At 47.8% G+C, this 15,244-nt stretch overlaps 1 protein-coding gene across 3 annotated transcripts; it reads right to left on the reverse strand.

Moving 5' to 3' along the window:
• Positions 1-900: 900 nt before the first annotated feature.
• On the reverse strand, positions 901-15,126 carry LOC310829575 (uncharacterized protein). Of its 3 annotated transcripts, none has more exons than XM_083708223.1 (4): positions 15,070-15,126; positions 6,493-6,660; positions 3,812-4,564; positions 901-2,904 (listed from the first exon to the last, which is right to left on the reverse strand). In XM_083708223.1, the coding sequence occupies exons 3-4, from the start codon at positions 4,529-4,531 to the stop codon at positions 2,089-2,091; spliced, it is 1,536 nt and encodes a 511-aa protein (XP_083564349.1). In that variant the 5' UTR covers positions 4,532-4,564; positions 6,493-6,660; positions 15,070-15,126; the 3' UTR covers positions 901-2,088. The 3 variants fall into 3 exon arrangements, with proteins under 3 accessions (XP_083564349.1, XP_083564347.1, XP_083564348.1); XM_083708221.1 differs by lacking the exon at positions 15,070-15,126 and adding an exon at positions 7,652-7,881; XM_083708222.1 differs by lacking the exon at positions 15,070-15,126 and adding an exon at positions 6,908-7,214.
• Positions 15,127-15,244: the final 118 nt, after the last annotated feature.

Here is a 15,244-nt window from a genome sequence, read left to right on the forward strand (position 1 = left end):
GAATAACAGAGGCAATGGTTCGATTCAGAGTTCGACATAAAAAGATGTGTGCTGTTCCTTCTCTTCATCATCCCCTTGTGGGTGTTGAGTTTAGCTTTTGCTTCTAGTCTGCTAATTCAGTTAGATTCTAAATGCACCAAACTACTGATTTGTGCAAACCATATTGCCCTCAAATCCGGAACCCAAACTATGTACTGTTGCAAAATAAAATCTCCTAATCTCTTTTCCCTTGTGTGCAAAAGAAGGGGAAGGGAAAGCGCACCCTCATAACAGCAGATGATGGATTGCCATTGTGTCTGAATGTGAACTATTGAGAGATCCTTATTTAAATTCTAAGTATATGTTAAACTAAGGTAAAGGTAAAGGACCCCTGGACGGTTAAGTACAGTCAAAGGCGACTATGGGGTTGCAGCACTCATCTGGCTTTCAGGCTGAGGGAGCCGGCGTTTGTCCACAGACAGCTTTCCAGGTCATGTGGCCAGCAAGACTAAACAGCTTCTGGCATAACGCAACACCGTGACATAAGCGAGAGCACACAGGAATGTTGTTTAACTTCCCGCCACAGCGGTACCTATTTATCTACTTGTACAGGCATGCTTTCAAACTGCTAGTTGGCAGGAGCTGGGACAAAGCAAGGGAGCTCACCCCGCCGTGGGGATTCGAACCGCTGACCTTCTGATCGGCAAGCCCAAGAGGTTCAGTGGTTTTGGACCACACACATAATTAACACCATTTGAATCTCATGTGTGAGAGTATGGTGAACAGACAACCTCCAGTTTGTGGATGTGAGATCCACTGATCTTCTCAATTTGGTTACCCCATAGAGAACAGGGATTTTTTTATCCCACAAATAATCTACATGCATGTGGAAATCACAAGACATAAAGAAAATAAAGAGGATTGCTTTTTAATTGAAATTATTATTATTATTTGTATTCCGCCCCATAACTGTAGCTCTTAGGGCTGTTTACAATTTAAACATATAGATGGCATTTTCCCTAGATTATTTCTGTAATACTGCAAACATCGCCTCTTGCTCAAAGGCAGCGGTAGAGGGAAGGAGGCCCATTCTGCCTAAGCTACAATAGAGAAGAAAGGTTAAGACCTCCTCCCTCCCATTCTGTATACAGACAGGCCTGGCAAGTCAATCTTACATCAACAATGATGACAGGTCAGTATCCTGCACTGCACCTGAGGGTAGCAGGCTAGCTTAGGTGGCATATGGCAAGCCTCATGGTACCTCCAGCTCCAACCTCCAGCATCTGCTACCTGAGACAGCTGCTTCGCTCTACCTAATGGTAAGGCTGGCCCTGCATAATACAATACACACAAACACACTCTCACAACACTGTGAGAGACTTGGCATTGACCCACATTTTTATAAAAAGAATCCATAAATTACTTTTTTCGGAAGTTCTGTAAGTGCCTGCAAATATGCAAGGCAGTGTAAGTCAGCAATACTGCCCATCAGGGTATAAGACGACAATACTCAGAACCATGGCTGTGCTTTTAAAAAATAGTCAGTGGAGCACATTATGCAAATTAAGCCAATGTGCATACATTTGCTTATATTACACAATTGCCTTCTGGTTTTGCTAGCTAAGGAAAAGGACAAAGGGTTACCGAGAGCACTGCAGCTCTTGTAGATTTCCTGCTCGGCCCTATGGCTCCGCTTTGCAAAACTACACCATGCATGGTTTTCAACATTATTTCTATAATCTTAGGGACTAGAAACACGCTTGCAGGATGAAAAACCAAGCCACAGCACAGATTCTCAGAGGGTGCAATTTTGTGTGAAATACACGGAGCCCTGATCCTCATACTCCCACTACTATTTATTTTTGTGCTGCTGCAGGAGCAGGGAACCATAGTGCATTTGTGTACAACAACGCACGCCCAGGCAAGCTTTAGCATGGCTTGGGGAATGTGCAAAAGTGCATGCAAGTGACGCTTTCTGTCCACTGCAGCATGCATGTGTGGCACTGAGGCAGGTTGGAGTGCACAGGTGAACAGAAACTGCTGTGTTTCTGTTAGTCGGGGAACATAAAGTTACATTGAATGACAAATTATTCTTTGCGTCCGTTCTTGCTATCCATCCCGGTGGATTCGCTGGTGCTGAAGGAGGTTGGACGGGTGCGCAAAGCCCTTCTGGCAGATGGAACACTTGTACGGAGTCTCACCAGTGTGCACCTTCTCGTGCACGGCCAGGTAGGCCAAGTCCTTGAAGAGTTTGCTGCAGTGCCGACACCGGTGAGGCCGCTCGGTGCTGTGCACGCGCTGGTGCTGCAGGAGGAGCGAGGGCCGTGCAAAGGCCTTGCCGCACGCCCCGCAGGCGTAGGGGCGCTCGCCGGTGTGAGACCGCGCATGGATGGCCAGATACGAGGACTGCTTGAAGGCCTTGCCGCACGTGGCGCAGGCAAAGGGCCGCTCCCCCGTGTGCACCCGCTCGTGCGAGGCCAGCGCGTTGGACTGCTTGAAGGCCTTGCCGCAGAGGACGCAGGAAAACGGGCGGTCCCCGGTGTGCACCCTCTCGTGGACGCGCAGGCTGTGTCCGTAGGCGAAGCGCTTGCCGCAGACGCCGCAGACGTGGGGCTTGTCGTCGCAGTGCTGCCGCTGGTGCAGGAGGAGGGCCCCCGCCGCGGCAAAGCCTTTCCCACAGGCGGTGCAGGCGAAGGGCCGCTCCGCGCAGTGCGTCAGCATGTGCCTCTGCAGCTCGTAGGGAGTCTTGAAGCGCTTGGCGCAGGCGGCGCAGCGGTGAGGGCGCTCCCCTGAGTGGATGCGCCGGTGCTCGGCGAGGTTGGAGGCGCGCTTGAAACGCTTCCCGCAGAGCTCGCAGCGATGGGGCCGCTCTTCCGTGTGCACGAGGGCGTGGCTCTTGTAGTCCGAATGGCGCTTGAACGAGGCCTGGAGCGGGAGAGGGAAAGTGGGGCAGAAAGCAACAGGCTGACACACATGCAGCAATCCCCAGGGATCCCCTGCCGGACAGAGAGGAATAATTTTCGGTGCCTGCTCCTCTGCACAAATTGCCTCTTGTCATTTATCATATGGATAAAGCCACACAGAAAGAAGATGGTCAGCTATTTAATTTGGAATGTATAATTGGCTTTATTATTTGTGTTATGATTTGGTATGTTATTAATTGGAAAGTTATTAATGGAAAATTAACAAAAAATTATTTACACAAAAAAGAAGAAAGAAGATGGTCATCTCTTTGGATTTTTGTATGGCTTAACCATGAAACATCCTTATGTAAGGCGCTCTGATTGCTTTTGAATGACTGGTGGCTACCAGCTGTTGCCCAAAATGAAAAGAATGCCTTTGGCTTTCCTGAGCTGTTGCCATTCCATCAGAATACCTGAACTGCTTCCATCCCAGCTGGTTGTTATATATGAGAACTGCAACTTTACAATGGTGTTGCTGGACTATAACTCCCATCAGCCCCAGCCAGCATGGCCAGTGGTCAGAGATGGTGGGAGTTGCAGTCTAGCAACATATGGAGGCCCTTAGTTATTGCACTATAAAGAGCACAAAACACAAACGCACACATATGCATCCCTTAATATTTCCTCCCAAGGAAAATGCTGCAGGGAAAGACTCTGCCCTAGATGGTGTTTACAGGTCCGGGAAAGCAGGAAGCATGAATCAATACATTTGGTTCCTTCTAACAACAGGCAGCAGCTCTGCCTCAAAATACGAGTTGGATTTTTACCTTGCTCCAAAGGCTAATCGTGGAAACCCAACAGTTTAGTTCTCTCTGTGTTTTTCCTTTCATTCCCATTTCTAGCTTCCTGCCTGCTTTCACCCGCCTCACCTGGCACAGTTGGCAGCAGAAAGGGCGTTCCTCATTGTGCACCACTTCGTGGCTGAACAGCTCCCATGCCCGCTTGAAAGCCTTGGCGCAGATAGCACACTGGAATGGCTTCTCGTCCACAATCACCTCCCGGATCTCAAAATCCTCCCCTCTGCAGAGCTCCAAACGTTGTGGCAGGCACGGCGAGAGCGCCACCTTCGTAGCGGGCACCAGGTTGGCTGAGGAATACACCCCATCTTCATTTATCAGCTGCACCACGTCATCTGAGCGGGGAGCTTGGGTGTCTAGATCCTCCCGCACCTCCTGCCCATTCTCCGCAGTTCCCTTCTTCTTGCAGGCACCCTGAAACCGTAGATGCCTCCCATGGGAAGGCCCAGCTTCCTCAATGCTGCCTACAGGCCTCCCAACCTCCTGGGCCACAAACCCTTGCTTTCTACACTGCTGGGGCTTGTGGCTGGAGAGGGAGGAGTGTTGCAGTTCTGCCACCCTCACCTCAGTCTTGGAGGTGGCGGCGGTGGCATCCTTGCCTTGCAATGAGACACACAGAAAGTGCTTTTTCCTAGAGTGGCCTACAGAGCTTCCGGTGAAGTCCAGCTCCTTCTCACCACCGTTCCAGTCCTCCAGGGATACCGGCAGCTCGGATCCCTCAGAGCCGTTCTCAGGTATGCGACATGGTGAGAAATCCACTTCATGGGCAGGAGAAGAGGGAATGTCCACCATGGCGGGTGCGGCTAACTTCACGAGCCCACTCCTCTACAAGAAATGACAAAAAACGAGTAATTTGCTTAGTGTTTCTTATTCCCGTTCAAAGCACTTCACATACTCCTCTCACTACCAACACTGTCTGGTAGGTCAGTGTTGTTATCACTGAAGATAAGACTACGGCTGAGGGATGGTGGCTTGCCCAAAACCATCTAGTAAAACACACAACTCAAAATCATAGTCATTTATGTTTGCCACTACTGCGGCCCGTGTTTTGTTAGCCCCAAAATGGAAAACAGGCAAGGTCTCAACCAAAGGAGAGTGGCAGCTTGACAGAATATGTGCAGCTTGCAGACTTAACATACAGAATAAGAGAACAAGACGAACATATGTTTAGAGAAGATTGGAAAACATTTATTGAATATATGTGAAATAACTGTGTACAGCAGAAAACACTGGCAGCATTAAGATAAACAAGTTAAAATGGATGTAATAATGGAATACTGAATGGTATAGTTTCTGTAACTATATGAAATGTAAAATGAACCATGGAAAGAGAAGAAGGAAAGTTATTGATATTTTTTAACTGTAAAACAGAAAATTCAATAAAAATTATATATATACACACAAAATCATAGTCATTACATGACACCAATTCAAGACCAAAGTGTGTTTTTCAGTCTAGCCACATTCACCTGGTGAGCATGGTCCTCTCCTCTCCAAGCTCTGGATCTTTTGCCTCTCTGTGTGCTGATGATGTGTTTGGGCAGTTGGTAAATTGGGGAAGGGCCATAGCTCAGGGTTTAGAGCACATGGTTTGCATGAACAAAGTCCTAGGTTCGATCCCCGGCAACTCCAGCTAGGACTCCTGGCTGAAACCCTAGAGAGCCACTACTGACAGTAGTATTGGGTGAGATGGGCCAATGGGCTGACTCAGTAGAAGGCAGCTTCTGATGTTCTTAGGTAATTTGGTTCCAGAAGCGGCCTCAATATTGCTCCAGCAGGGGCAGCTGCAAGCCAATCAATGAGAAAAGCAGATCGCATTTTGCTGGCTCAGGAAGGGCAGTTTCATATGTTAAAGAAGTTCATATAACATGATGGAACATTCAATCCGTGTGCACATTTACCAAGTCTGTTTTGCAGCATGCACACAACTGCATGCACTAGAAAAACACAAGCACACAAGACTAAGCAGAGCAAATATACAATTGTACAATAATCCTGTGTCAATGATATATTCTCTGCAAAGAAACCTTTTCCATGTAAATTTTGTGTTGTGTTCTAAGCCATCCTAATATCTACAATGTGTGCCTGTAAGATGTTATATACTCCATAACTTGGAACGATATACTGTTTTGTGGGTGTGAAATACAGCTTGATTTCCCAAGACACTTTATAATGCCAACAAAGTACATACGCGGTGCATATGAAAATATTCCAAGTGTTTGTGTGTGTGTTTCTGCAAGGGAAAAATCAAGTTTCCAACCACAACTACTAGCTATTGCGTTATGGGAAAGGGTGCCTTCTGTTTCTAAGAATATTCTTGTGCATTTCCAGATTCTCCAAGTATCATGAAACCTGGCTGCTGCAAAGCAGTAAAGGCCTAACAGGAGGCACTACTACTAGGTATTTAAAGGACTTGGGGCATAGTCCAATGACACAAACTTACTCAAAATATTAATATGTTAACTCATCATAAATGGGTCTGGAAAATTAAGGTGGTACATGGATGGAGTCTCAGCAGCACTGAGATGTGCAGGGTGCCCAGCTGACCTATAGCCTTTTTTTTTTTAAAAGGAAGGTTTTACACAAGAGAGAGAAGGAATATGGGATATGTGGCCCACCACAACAGGCCCAGGGCTTGGGTCGCCTCAGCCACTTTCTAACAACGGCCCTGGTATTAAGGAGTGCCACTACTTTCATCCAAAATGGCGGAAGCCTCAGGAGTCAAGTGATCTGCCACATTTTCATATACTTACTTAAATGAAGGTCTTCATTTTAAGACTACCGGCGAGTGAAATGGGAGTGTGGATCCTGCCACTATCATCCTTTCAAAATGGCAGCTGGCAGCAGTATGGGCCATCTCTTCAGTGACTAATCCAACAAAGAACAATGCTGACAGTTACCGGTAACTGGTCTCCTTGACCCTATGCAAAAAAAAATAGGAGAAAACAATAAAAAATATGACTGGAGGCCACACAAACACATGCAATGTGGTGTTGTCTACGGATGACATTCCCCACCACAGGAAATTCACCACAATATACAGCATGTAATCCATGCTCCAATCATCTTAGAAAATATATATATATATATATATCCACCAATCTACTATGGGCAAATGCCCTAAACAGCTTCTCCTTTGAGAATGACTGACAGACAAAACAGCCCTACCTTGAAGGCACATAAATTCAAAATACCCCTGGGACTACTGGATTTCAGCAAGATCTGCTGAAATTAACCCAGCAGGTGACACCTCAAATAAGATTTGGGAGGTTTACTAGGTTCGTGGAAGGTGGAGATCACAGTACCGCAAGACAGAACCTACAGCATATGGTGATTGATTTTGCTACTTCTGTTTGTTGGTATGTTGGTTTATTAAAAAATGTTACCCCCCCCCCCCATCCCAATTCTATCCTTCCTTTTTTCTTTTATTTAGGTAAGGAAGAAGTGCGGGTGGCAGATCAAATGGCATTACTGCCGTCATCCCGCTGAGCGGAGGGGAGAGATTGGAATTCCCATACTGTTTCACAAACTGTGTGTAGCACGTCTGAATCCACTGCTAATAAGGAAAATGGGGGCGGAAGGCAGAGGCGGCCGACCACCTCGGAATTGCTAAAATAAAATAAAATCAGGTTCCCCACTTCCTTCATGGGGCAAGTCAAGGATCCCACGTCCCTCCTTCCACCTCTGGGGGGAGGGATCTCCCTTCTGACCCTCCCCTTCGAGGATGGGTCAGGTGTTGCCACGGGGGCACGGGCAGCCTTTGGGGATCTAGGTTCACGGAGCCGCGCCCGAGAGGGGCTGCACCGCCTCCCTCTGTGGGCGCCCTAGGGTGGGGTGGCGCGGACCCCTTCCTCGCCTGCCTGCCTGCGGGAGTCGGAAGAGAGGGGGGCGGCGAGCCTTGCCGCGACTCACCCTGCAGAGCCGCCCGCCTCCTCCGTCTCGCTCCTCCTTCCTCCGCCCCTTTCGCGCCGGCGCCGCTTCGGAGCTCCCCCAACCCGACCCCTTCCTGGCGGACACGCGATCGCACCAAGAGTTGGGCCGTCCTCCTCTTCCTCTCGGCAGACCCGGCAGCACTTCCAGGAGGCGGCAGCTGCAGCAGCAACGTTGGTGCATGTCTTAGCAGCCCCCCAACACACACACCCCCCGCTTGCTTTCCATCGCAAGTGCGCATGCACCGTCTCGCTGCTCTCTCCCCCCCCCCGCTTTGGATTCCGCAGTGGATCAAGCATCGAGGATCAAGCACTCTTCCCTTTCCCTCCCGCGCCATTGGTCGCCCCCTTTCTTTGCTTCATAGGGCCAACTCCTAAGGGCCCAGGGGCCCTTAGCTCCGCCCCAGTAAAATATTTGAGCCCCTCCCTCGTTAGTGGGCATTGTAGTGCAAATGATGTGCTGCGTCTTCTGATCAATTACGCGGGGCGGGGCTGACCTACTCCCTCTCCCCCCTCCCATCATAGAATTGTACAGTTGGAAGGGACCCCCAGAGTCATCTAGTCCAGCCCCCAGCACTGCAGGAATCTCAGCTAAAGCATCCATGGCAGATGGCCACACAGTCTCTGCTTGGAAACCTCCAAGGAAGGAGAGGCCAGCACCTCCTAAGGGAGACTGTCCAACAGCTCTTATTGTCAGAAAGCTCTTCCTGATGTTTATTCAGAATTTCCTTTACATGGTTCCTTTACATGGCTTATGGTCAAGGGCTGATGGGCATTGTAGTCCGACAGTGCCGGATTTACGTATAAGCTAAACAAGCTATAGCTTAGGGCCCCACTCTCTTGGGGCCCCCCAAAAAATGTAAAGGGGAAAATAACTTATATTTTCCAAAATATAAGAGAAAAAACAAATCAAATAAAACCGACATACAGCAACAGTGGCAAATGGCTTTAGATACCTATTAGGTCCATAAATTACCATATAGCATATAGTCAACACAAAAAAAACCGTGACAATTTGTTGTTGACAAAGGACAGCTGGACATATAAAGGGTCCCATTAGCTTTAGTAGCTTAGGGCCTCATCAAACCTAAATCTGGCCCTGTAGTCTGACAACATCTATAGGGCCACAGATGGAAGAAGCTGGAGCTGTTCAGGTGCCAAGTACACTAACCGGAGGCAGTAAACACAGTCGCTGAGTTGTGTTCATTGCCTCAGCAATGTCAACAAGGCTGTAAATGTTCCCGGGAGAAGAATGTTTCGAACCTTGGAAGAGAAGCTAGTCTCTCAGTAATAGATCTGGTTAAAACTGAGAATGTCAATCTGGTTGTTGTTTTTTAATTGATAATAACAGAGCTTTTAGCCGTCCACACTATAAGAAAATGCCGTGTGGCATTGATTTGCATTACCATGCTGGTCATGGGCTAAAGTCAGGAACATAGGAAAGCTTTTTTTATATACCAAATAAGACCGTGTGTTTGTGGGGCTGCCCTTGAAGATAGTCTGGAGGCTGAAACTAGGGTGGGATCCAGTGCAGTGAGATCAGGTGTCACCGGTCCTGAAAGCACTGCACTAGCTGCCAGTGAGCTACTGGGCCCAATTCAAGGTAATAGTAGCAGATGGAGCCTTAAATGGCTTAGGACCCAAGTGCCAAGCAAATAAAGCTTCATGGTGATGCCACTGCTGCTGGTGATTGCATGGTTGGCATTGACCTGTTGTCCCCTATTTTTGGTATGTCCTCCTCTGGTGAGGTGCATCTGTCTCCCTCATTATTTACATTATTGACTTTCAGGAGGAAATCGAAAATTCCCTGGCATGAAACACTGTTCCTGGCAACCGTGAGATCACTGGTTCAGATAATGTTTTAAGCTTTTTAGAATGTAACTGTTTTCAGAATGCTTTAAAAAATATATATGCTTTATCATTGATGTGCTTGTCACCCTGGGCTTCTTCCAGAGGAAAGACAGGATATATAGCTACAGCTATTGCGGGATTGGGATAGCAAAGGTGTTCTATCCAATGTCCCACCAACCCACCCACAAGCAACCTAGCTGCTGCTTTCTGTACCAGCTGTAGCCTCCAGAACAACTTCTTCTGGATAGCTCAGTTGGTTAGAACACGGTGCTGATAGTGACAAGGTTGCAGGTTTGATCCCCATATGGGACAGCTGCGTATTCCTGCATTGCAGGGAGTCCCTCCCAACTTTACAATTCTATTATTCCAGAGTAGCCCCCCCCCCCGCCGCCTAGAGTGCATTGCAGTAATCCAACCATGAGGTTACCATTTCACAGATAGTTCAATCCAAGAACAGCTGTAGCTATATATCCTACCCTTCCACCCCTGAAAAAGAGGGCCAAAGATGATTTCAATAAAATGTGCATACACCAATATGAATAAATGCACTTTAATGTTCAAAAAAATGCAATACCTTACACCAGGGAGGCGGGGGGGGGGTGGCCAGAAGTGTGAGTTCATGCTTTTGTACTGGAGCAAAGGTAGATGTAGGTGGATGACTAGGTCACCCTAGAAGTGCCTCATCTTCAGCCTGCTGTCTAGGTGCCAACTGTGGATGAGCAACTTGAAGGCTCTCTGATAGCTTTTTCTCTCTAAACCAAGCTGAGGCTGCATACATAGCATACGTTTAAAGTCTCATAGGAAGTATAGTTTATCACCCCAGAGCTACAATCCCCAGCGCCCTTAACAAACCACAGTTCCTCAGAGGAACTGTCCTCTGTAAAGTAGGACAGGTGAACACCCTCTTTAGTGAACATAACAACATTAAAAGACGGTATCTCCAACATCCATTTATTTTCTGTTTCAGTAAATGACTTGGGTATTTTTTGAATGTAGAGATGTTAATGCTATGTGGAATGAATGAATACTTGAGTTAATAAATACCCCCCCCCCAAAAAAAAGGGATAGTAATTGACTTCAGAAGATGGAGACTGCCTCAGGTGAATGGGAAGAGTTAGAGATTATGATTAAGGACTGATGTGAGATTGGCTGCCTTGCATTTACACAACCCAAATATGTTTTCCTACAAAGTCTCAGTGGAAAAGCTGACAGTAACTCCCCACAGGATTTTATGTTTCACCCTGCCCTGCGCTTCGAGGAAGGACTGGCTGGAACACTTCAGTTCCCCTGAGTTTTTAAAGGAATCTCCATGACAACTCACCAAAGAGAGGTGGGGAGCCAGCCATGGTCACCATGGAGACTTGGAGGTTGCGATGAGGATGGAGCCAACATTTAGTTACACAATACTCCTGGGGAACTTTGTTCAGCATGCCAAAAACAAAACAAAAAAAACCCCAAGTACTTTTAGTGGGCCTCAAAAAGGCTGAAAAGGCTTTCAAGGTCAATAGAGTTTGCTTCAAGCCAAGGCTTAGGATCAACCTTGGAATAGTTTTAGTACTGTGTTAGGAAATGGTTGCTTATGTGCATATGCAGAGTGCATTTCCCTCCTAATTGCAGCCAGCATCTCCACACTTAGGAAATGTTGCAAGGGCTACTTGTCTCCTCTCTCTCTCTCTCTCTCTCTCTCTCTCTCTCTCTCTCTCTCTCTCTGTGTGTGTGTGTGTGTGCATAAACTGCAGACAGGCTTCATTCTAGGTATCTTTTCTGCCACAAATTCAACCGTCCAACCATTCCCTGCCAGAAGGCAAGACCATCCACTTCTTCCTTTGGCACATTACATAACAATGTGTGTCTATGTATAAGCATCAGCTATCTGTTTTGTCTTTTTTCTTCCTGTGAAGCGTGGTCTGCTACTCCAAGCACCTCAGGTTTTGCATAGCTACAAATGTCTTGCAAAGTTTGCAGAGGAGGAAATATGTCAGCTTCTGTACATGGAATGGGTGTGGGGACAGGGGCATAGGAAGGGGGGTGGAGGGGGTGTGGTCCGCCCCGGGTGTCACCCCTGAGGGGTGTGACAAAATGGTACACTGCGGGGGGCTACACTTACTGCGGGGCCTGGTCTGCACCGCACCCGAGCCACGCGTCTCTCCTGGGAGTGACGCGGTGGCTCGGGGCCCTGCACTGCCCAAAATGGCAGCGTGGGACTTGCATCCGCCAGAGCAGCTTGCCGCGGCGCCCCCCTGAGAGGAGGGCCGCAGCCCACCCCCGCCGCTCCAGGTGCCAGAGCAACTAGCTACGCCCCTGTGTGGGGACATCTTGCCTTTCATTTCAGGCAGCAGGTCCTGGGCCAACCCTGGGGGCCAGTCACTCCCCCCCCAACTTCGTGGCAATCAGCAAAAGCCCCTTTTCTATGACACCTTTGGCACAACCCCTTAGTCCTCATTCTGTACTGAACCTAAGCTTCCAATGCTGCACTGACTGGATAGGTTTTCCTACTTGACCTTTGTTTCCATCTCCCCCCCCCCCTTCTGTTGCCTCCCTCACAGTAAACTGTGGACCATTGTTGTAAATAAATATATGCCCTTTTCCCTTATGGGGTATCCAAGAGCTCATATAGAGTCCTTACATAGGTTCCCTATTGGTAGGAGAGAATAACAGAGGCCAACCAGAGAATATTGAGGAGCAAAGCAGCTAGTAAGCTTGATCTTTATTGATCTGTTGCAACAGGGTACTCCCCTCACACGCAGGAGAGGAAGAGGACCCAGAACAATGGCCTGCAAGGCCTTATAAAGACTATTGAAATTGCCACCCTGTAGATCAAGGGACGCAGGTGGCGCTGTGGGTTAAAGCCTCAGCGCCTAGGACTTGCCGATCGAAAGGTCGGCGGTTCGAATCCCTGCGGCGGGGTGCGCTCCCGCTGCTCGGTCCCAGCGCCTGCCAACCTAGCAGTTCGAAAGCACCTCCGGGTGCAAGTAGATAAATAGGGACCGCTTACCAGCGGGAAGGTAAACGGCGTTTCCGTGTGCGGCTCTGGCTCGCCAGAGCAGCGATGTCACGCTGGCCACGTGACCCGGAAGTGTCTCCGGACAGCGCTGGCCCCTGGCCTCTTGAGTGAGATGGGCGCACAACCCCAGAGTCTGTCAAGACTGGCCCATACGGGCAGGGGTACCTTTACCTTTACCTAGATCAAGACCACCCCCAGAAACATTATGCATTCATCACAGAAGGGGTGTAACCTAAGACCACCCATCAGATAAGGTGGTCTAAAACAGAACATTTGCATGTTGTTTTCTCCTGTCGCTTTGTTTATTTCCTGTCTGGCAGGTTACTTGATTGGATTTATTGGGGAGCCTGGCCATTCTTTTGTAGTGGTAAAATACTTATTTCCTGGGCCAGGTCACAGGCTCACACCTTATTCATATCTTAAATGTGTCCTTAAGACTGTAAGTGGTTTGGGGCAGGGACCTGCTTTTTGTTTGGTTTTGTTACTCTAAACCTATATAAATAATAACAATAATAGAACTAATGCAAGGGACAGAGGTACCCAAAAGTCCTAGATTTCCTGGCCTCATTAACCAGCCACAGTTAGCAATCTCCACGTGCCGCCTTCATGACCGGCAAAAGGGCAGAGAAAATAACATACAGGGGTAATCCAGGAGACAGAGGCCTTGTCCCCGCCATGCTGGCTGCATACGGCAACCTCTGCCCCTTCTGGGCTATTGACCTCCAGGAATGCAGTTGGCAAGGCAAGGGTCACCCTACAGCAAGAGAGAACTGGCCAGGGGTCAAGGCATCAGAGGGTGGCCTCTTGGCCAGGCCTTGCCGTTGCCAGTGGAGCAAACAATTCAAAGTACCACAGAGATTCACTCAGTTTTTCACAAGAGATCCTCAAATGGTCTGTGAAATCACAAGTTCTGAAATTCAAAGGTTATTTTAAAAAACTGCATCTGATACAATAAACTGATGGTCTGGGAATTATCTTCCGCTTCCTATTTTGCCTTAGGAGTTTTTACAAGTAAGAAACTCCACAGGCCAAAGGAGTTTCTAATCCTCACTAGTGAAAACGCAGTTTGAAAAATCCGACATATGAGTTGTTAAGATGAAGCTAACAGGAGTTTTCTGAGGCTCCAAAATTGGCCTGGCCAGGCCTCCTCAGAACACTAGAACTGCATTTCCATGTGTGGATTGCCCTTCAGGGAACACGAGATCCCAATTCTCTTGCATAAGGGACATTTTACAGTGTGAGATTGGACAATCTGACAGCAGTTGCTAGGAGCTTTTCCGGAAGTGGCTAAATTCTATTGAAAGCAGTACAAGAAGCCTTTAGACAGGGCTGGCTCAAGATGCTTTGCTGCATGAAGCAAAGGTGCCTCTCAACCCACCTTCCACACACATAAGCTGACTAGGCTGTAAATTGAATCTTACTTTGGTACTGGTGACAGGGCTGCTGTCTTTGCCACAACTGAAGTCAGCCGGCTAGCTTAGGCAACAAAACACAGGCTGTAGGGCACACTGTGTCCCCTCCAAAACCTTACTGCCCACCCCCAAAATCTAACAACAAACTAGCGGATCTTTGAGCGTGGGTGTTAAATGCTGACAACGCTAACAATCATTCTGCACTAACTGCCATTTCCAGACCAAGTGCAAGGGAAACTCCACACCTAGAGTACATTGCAGTAATCTAGTCTTGGATTCACCAATGCCTGGACTACCGTGGCCAAGCTGTCCCAGCCCCATAGGCTGCCATCTTTTGTGGAGAGAGATATGTGGAGGTGAGGGGCTGCTTTTGTGGCCTGCAAGTGTGGAGAAGGAGCCATCCTGCCTCATACCCTCCAACATTTCTCCGATGAAAATAGGGACGTCCCATTCCATAATGATAATTTTACTACCCCTCACATCTGACTGGATTGCCCCAGCCACTCTGGGCAGCTTCCAGCATATACAAAACATAATAAAACATTAAACATTAAAAAAAAAAAACTTCCCTATACAGGATTGCCTTCAGACAGCCCAGGGGTCATATAACTCCATACCCTCCAGCATTTCTCCATTGAAAATAGGGAAATCTTACTATACCCTCCAACATTTCTCCAATGAAAATAGGGAAATCCTAAGGAAAAGTGGGACATTCTGGGATCAATTCAGAAACTGGGATGTCTTCTGTAAATCAGGGACATCCCTCGAAAATAGGGACACTTTGAGGGTCTGGTGCCCTCAGCCTTCCAAATCAGCCCTGCCTCTGGTCAGTTTGGCACGAGTTTGGTTTTTTCCCCTCTTCAGGAAAAATCTCCTGTTTCGGCTTTGTGAGCACACTTCTTGTGGTTGTTTTGTTAGCTTTTTGCCTCTTCCTTGTCCTTCTTTGCTTGTCTTGTTGTTTTCCCTTCTCCTTTCCTCAAAATGATAAATAGATAGATAGATAGATAGATAGATAGATAGATAGATAAATGCATAAATAATTCCTGGGTGCACACCCAAACAAAATGTGCTCCTCCTCCTCCATCTGCCCAGGGCAGACAATGGGCCAGTTTCTCTGACACAGGAACTACTTACAGTGCCAGGATTTCTTGCCAGGATTCAAGCTCAGCATTTTTTCCTTCATCCATCCCACAGATCTTAACATAATAATCTAAGCAAAAAAAGACTGCTCCCTGCCCCAAGGAGCTTATTATCCAAATTTTGCTGATGGAGTCGTTTGGAATGTCACTCATGATGGACAGAAGCATTC

This window comes from Podarcis gaigeae, assembly GCF_964106915.1.
Source record: "Podarcis gaigeae genome assembly, chromosome: 13".
Lineage (NCBI taxonomy): Eukaryota > Metazoa > Chordata > Lepidosauria > Squamata > Lacertidae > Podarcis > Podarcis gaigeae.